The 5,548-nt window shown below is 46.4% G+C and overlaps 1 protein-coding gene across 1 annotated transcript; it reads left to right on the top strand.

Moving 5' to 3' along the window:
• Positions 1 to 1,457: 1,457 nt before the first annotated feature.
• SARC_10036 (hypothetical protein) lies at positions 1,458 to 4,586 on the top strand (the record flags this gene model as incomplete). Its single annotated transcript, XM_014295928.1, has 4 exons — positions 1,458 to 1,659; positions 2,367 to 2,529; positions 2,777 to 3,104; positions 3,745 to 4,586. 4 exons carry the CDS (start codon positions 1,458 to 1,460, stop codon positions 3,943 to 3,945), a joined length of 894 nt encoding a protein of 297 aa, XP_014151403.1. The 3' UTR covers positions 3,946 to 4,586.
• Positions 4,587 to 5,548: the final 962 nt, after the last annotated feature.

Below are 5,548 nucleotides of genomic sequence, written 5' to 3'. Positions count from 1 at the left end.
TATATATATTTGTTTTCCTGCATATCTGGATGTGTGTGTGTATATATATGTATGCATGTATTTACGCGTCGGTATATATTGCTTTAAAAGCTCCTATCGTGGCGAAAAAATTGGTGCGAACTCTTGGTGAAAATGTGAGACGAAGTGAATATCATTGGCAATAAGGTGATACTACACGGTGATGCTGGTTCAGATCTGTGTATAGTCGGGTATTCACGGATTTTCGATATGCGCAGTAAGCATGTACAAGTATGCCCACCTATGCGTTAGTATATGATGTATGAAGCTGGTACGCACACAAGAAGATGTTATTGCTCCTCAACTTACAAACGCCACGCACAATACTACCGTATCGTCGAGAATAGCTATATTTTAGACACACACATCGATCACTGGGTGTTTAAGTACACCTACTCTTACAATTCGAATAGACCCATTGGGGGATTACCCGTAGGCCTAGGTGTCACTGTTTTCATCTGGGTACCTTTGTTCTATGTTTACTTGACCCTCCTCAATACTACCAATAGTAAGATTTTATCACGCACCCAGCGACTGTCCCGTTGTTGCGCACTCACCCACTGATACGTGCTTGCAGTACCCTCACACACCCAGAACTATCAGTAGTAGCACAACACATGCCTGCCACTGATGTGCTTACAGTACTATCACACACCCCGAACTATCATTAGTATTCATTTGCACAGCATTTTCTTTCCACTGACACGTACTTACAGTACTCACACACCCATAACTATCATTAGTATTCATTCACACAGCACTTTCCTTCCACTGACACGTGCTTACAGTACTCACACACACCCATAACTATCATTAGTATTCATTCACACAGCACTTTCCTTCCACTGACACGTACTTACAGTACTCACACACACCCATAACTATCATTCGTATTCTTTCGCACATGGCCTTGATTTTTGATGCTCTCGCACTCTGCTGGTGTGGGCAATGGAAGGGTGGAGTCATCTAAAATGGCTCACAGAAAAACACACGAACGCACCCAAGTGTCCCTATCAAACCAACCATGGACAGTTAGTTATATGAACGTCAGTTGTTCTGTATATACTTATCCGTATGTTTACTGGGCAATCGTGGTGTGCACGTACACTGTGTCCAAACGCTGCGACGATACTCGCACGAATACACACATAGCTACGCATAATGGATACCGTCATAGACACCGCACGAACACCTCTGAAGCCACAACGTCGTACGACCCAGGATGCTTCCATCTTTGTGTGTACCTGGCTCTGCACACACTTCGTAAGGGAGATTGGGAACTACACTGATATCACACCTGGCGGCATGCTCACTATATTTGGTCGATTCTGACTATCCTTAGATGGATTTAATAAACACACATGGACACGCCCACAAACCCCTTCGATAGTAGACACTCCCAATGTATTTGATCGCATATTCAAGCCTCAACGCGCGCTATGTTGAAACATACAGGCACACACTCGGCGTGGGACAATCTTTTCTACGCCGAATCTGTGCTAGAGCCACTCGATCTGGTGCAACCGGACCCCAAGCTCCCGTGCTATTTGGCGACTGAGAGTGTCAGACTGCCATCGCCCACAAAGGAAATCGGAGGTCTGACATCGCACTATCTGCTCGATTTGGCGTCCACATTACCTGGTATGTTGTTCATGCAATTGGAGTAGTTTCTGAGTGGAGTATGATCCTGTGTGGCGTGCTGATCGGCGTACGGTTGTAGGAGCAGTTCCGTAGTTAGGTGTGTTGTAGTGTGGGTATGGGTGTCATATATATATTGCTTATCTTCATAGCTATAACATTCGTATCATATATCATATGACCTTGCCTTTGAATACTATTCCTGCGCTTAAAGTATTTGCACACCAACACTGCGTGTGTATAGAGCGAACTCAGCACACATAGCTGAATTTCAGAATTAAAGTTTTTGCGGTCAAGACTCGGCCTAGGAGTTGTATTACTAGATATGTGAACTGTACATACATACGCACATACCCATCCCATTGATGCACCACATTGGCACTAGTACTAGCGGTGGCAGTGCCTGATACTGTTGGAAAGAATGGGGTGTAAACACCAACACACCGAAGCCACCAACCGGAGACTCTCTCGCAAATCTGTGTATGTGTTCTACCCCATTGGCGTATCACATCCATCCAACTGTTATAATGGTAGTGTATAGTTTTGATACTCAAACGCAGCCATCTCGTACTACTGTGGTTTCCGTGTACCCCACATGCTTTCGTTGTTTCTAACCGAAAACCCTAAAACCCTATGTACGCGCACAACCACCAACATCCCTTGAATACAACGCATTGACACCTCCCCACCAATCAATCGGCAACACACAGCGCTGACACTCAAGCCACAACCTGGAGAGGCTGTGTTGGACATGTGTGCTGCTCCCGGTGGCAAGAGTCTCATACTGGCGACCCTTCTCTTCGCCACCCGAGACCCGAATGCGGACTACGGACACCTGACTATGAATGAGATAGCTCCCGCCCGGAGGACCAGGTAGTGCACGCGTATCGATATACCGGTTCTCAGACAAGCACACACCCACACCCTCGCACGCACGCACGCCTGCCTGTCGGTATCAGTGTACGACGCCACGGAATGGCGCCCGTATCTGACTGGGCTTTAGAATGGGATACTTGAACAGCACCCGCAGTTTACAATACGGCAGCATTGGCAGCCACTAAGTACCTGCATGTCTGCATCTCTCATAACGTCTACCTCTCACTGTGCTTGTATATCACAGGTTACGCAGAGTTCTCGATGAGCACATACCCGCACCCTTACACGCGCGCCTATCCGTAACCATGTACGACGCCACCAAATGGAGCCGACACCAGACTAACCAATACGACAAGATACTCGTAGACGCCCCCTGCTCATCAGAGCGGCACCATTGCCAGACGCAGATGAAGCACCGGAAAGCCATAACACGCGAAGAGTGGAGTGTCAGTAGGAGCAAGCGCAATGCCGTCACTCAGCTGGGACTGCTGGTATCAGCATGTCAGGCGCTGAGGCCGGGCGGACGGGTGGTGTACAGTACGTGCTCGATATGCAACTTGGAGAATGATGACGTAAGTACGCGAATCGGTGTGTTTTCCACTCGATGGATGTCTGTGTTTTGTAGGCTTTGGGTGTGTAAACGATCTGGTGACATTGCTAGTTACTATGTATTGGCTGGCAATTAGTCGCTGCATATGCATTCATTCAAACAGAGGTGTGTGTGGGTGTGCAGCTTGTATACTGCGCATTTGACGAGAGTTGAGTGAGCGAGTCTGTCTCATTCTTGTGTGGGAATTGGGGTCCCACTTATTCCAAAACCCATTTCGTGTCGAAACGGGTTTCACGAGAAGTAACAATTGAATTTGAGCCTGTGGTTTTCAGGCTCTAAAACTATAGATACACATCTGCGGATGTATGTAAAAATGTCTACATATGCGCGTGCAAAATATGCATGAATATGAATCTGTATATATGCAGACGTGCACGTCACTTGACGGTCACAAGGATCGAGAACTGTTGCCAGAGACGGCGTATTTGATCATATCATGTTCAAGGCAGCGTCAGTATCAATTTTAATTAATATCATGTGCATGTGTGTCGTCGAAGCACTCACACAGCTTCAACTGTTAGACCGATGTACGATCCGGTAACATATCTACTGTGTACTGTTTTTATTCCGGTAACATCTCTACTGTGTACTGTTTTCATCAGGTCGTGCGGAAGGCGTTAGCGAAGTTAGGGGACACTCACGTGCGGGTTGTATCGCATGAAAACCCGACAGCAGTGAGCAAGATTCAGACAGGTGCTGAAAAAACCGAGTTTGGATATATAGTATTGCCTGACACCGTACTGGGTGATTACGGTAGTGGATGGGGCCCCTTATTCTGGTCTGTGATCGAGCGCTTGGAGTGATACTGATAAAGACATGGTATGAATATAATCCGGTGTCTGCAGGAGTGATGCTGATGGTTAAATAATGAAAGACATGGTATGAATATAATCCGGTGTCTGCAGAAGCGGCTGAATCTCAACTATCGACGAGAGATTGGTGGTTATTGGGGCGTGCTCAATGCTAGCCACAGGAGTAGTTACCCATGTGAACTTGGTGCAGCTACTACCATGTGAACCTGGTGTGTGAAGGAGGCTTCGGGCCCGCCTTTGCTCCACTGCATCGATGTTTCAGTCCGTGGTCCGAGATTACTTACGTATACGTACAGATACAGCTATCGATGTAAATGGTGTCGGCAGTGGGTCTAGAGGTTGCTCAAGCTCAACCGCAGATACAGATAAATATTGTCGATGATTCCGGATCATCAGGGAATGCTCAAGCTAAATTCAAGCTTAGATATCGAAAACAGTTCAGTGTCGGTTGCTATAGCTAACTACAGGCATGGTAAGCCTAGGTGAACTCAAATATATTTAGCCTTGCTGTCTCTTTACAACGAGATCAGTGTGTAGACGTGATATACTGTTAACTTGAGACGACGAATGGCACCGATAATCAGGATATACTGTTAACTTGAGACGACGAATGGCACCGATGATCAGGATATACTGTTGACTTGAGACGACGAATGGCACCGATGATCAGGATATATTCACCGATGACCAGGATATACTGTTAACTTGAGACGACAAATGGCATCGATGATCAGGATATACTCACCGATGATCAGGATATACTGTTAACTTGAGACGACAAATGGCACCGATGATCAGGATATACTCACCGATGATCATACTGTTAACTTGAGACGACGAATGACACAGATGATCAGGATATACTGTAAACTTGAGGCGACTAACGGCATCGATGAACGAATGGCTCCAATAATTGTCCTTGGGGACCAAGCACGGCAATCTCAAGTGTGTGACTTCAATGCGTGACCGATGGGTTAGGATAGAGACCTTTCCTATGGGCGAATTTGGAACGCTGTTCATAACCAAGTCGACTCTGCGGTTTCTTTTTTCTCGCGCTACGCCATAGCTGAGAGGTGGCAGCAAATCAATATCATTTTTTTTCAATGTAAAATTTGATATTCCGCAGTAGTATGAAATGGTGTACAATACACTAGTGTCATGTGCTTGTGACCTGCCATTAAAGGCTCGGACTTGCGGTCGGTAATCTAACATGCGATGTCCATAGTTTCCTATGATCATCGACTGTAGCGTTGCGACCAACGCCTCCAGGAGGGCTTGTCTGAAAGTACAGACTAGTGTGCGACTAAATCGCATTCCATGCGCTAATTTCTGGTACGGGTTTAATTTTATTTGCTGCTTCAGCCTCTTATCTTTGTGACCAGCTCTAACTGTAACTGCGGGAGTAATAGCGGTGAGACGAGACAGCTCCAAAGTGTGCAGAGTGTGTTGTGATATGATGTGATGTGGGAACCCGGCTCCAAGTCGTGTCGAGGAGGTATGAGTTGTGTCACGTTGAAGCATTTTACCTGAGATGTGTTGGATATGTGCGAACGAGTGTAGGTAGTCTGCGACACATTGACATCCGTCATAGAAG

This window comes from Sphaeroforma arctica (assembly GCF_001186125.1).
Source record: "Sphaeroforma arctica JP610 unplaced genomic scaffold supercont1.1117, whole genome shotgun sequence".
Lineage (NCBI taxonomy): Eukaryota > Ichthyosporea > Ichthyophonida > Sphaeroforma > Sphaeroforma arctica.
This window is presented reverse-complemented; position numbering and strand designations above follow the sequence as displayed.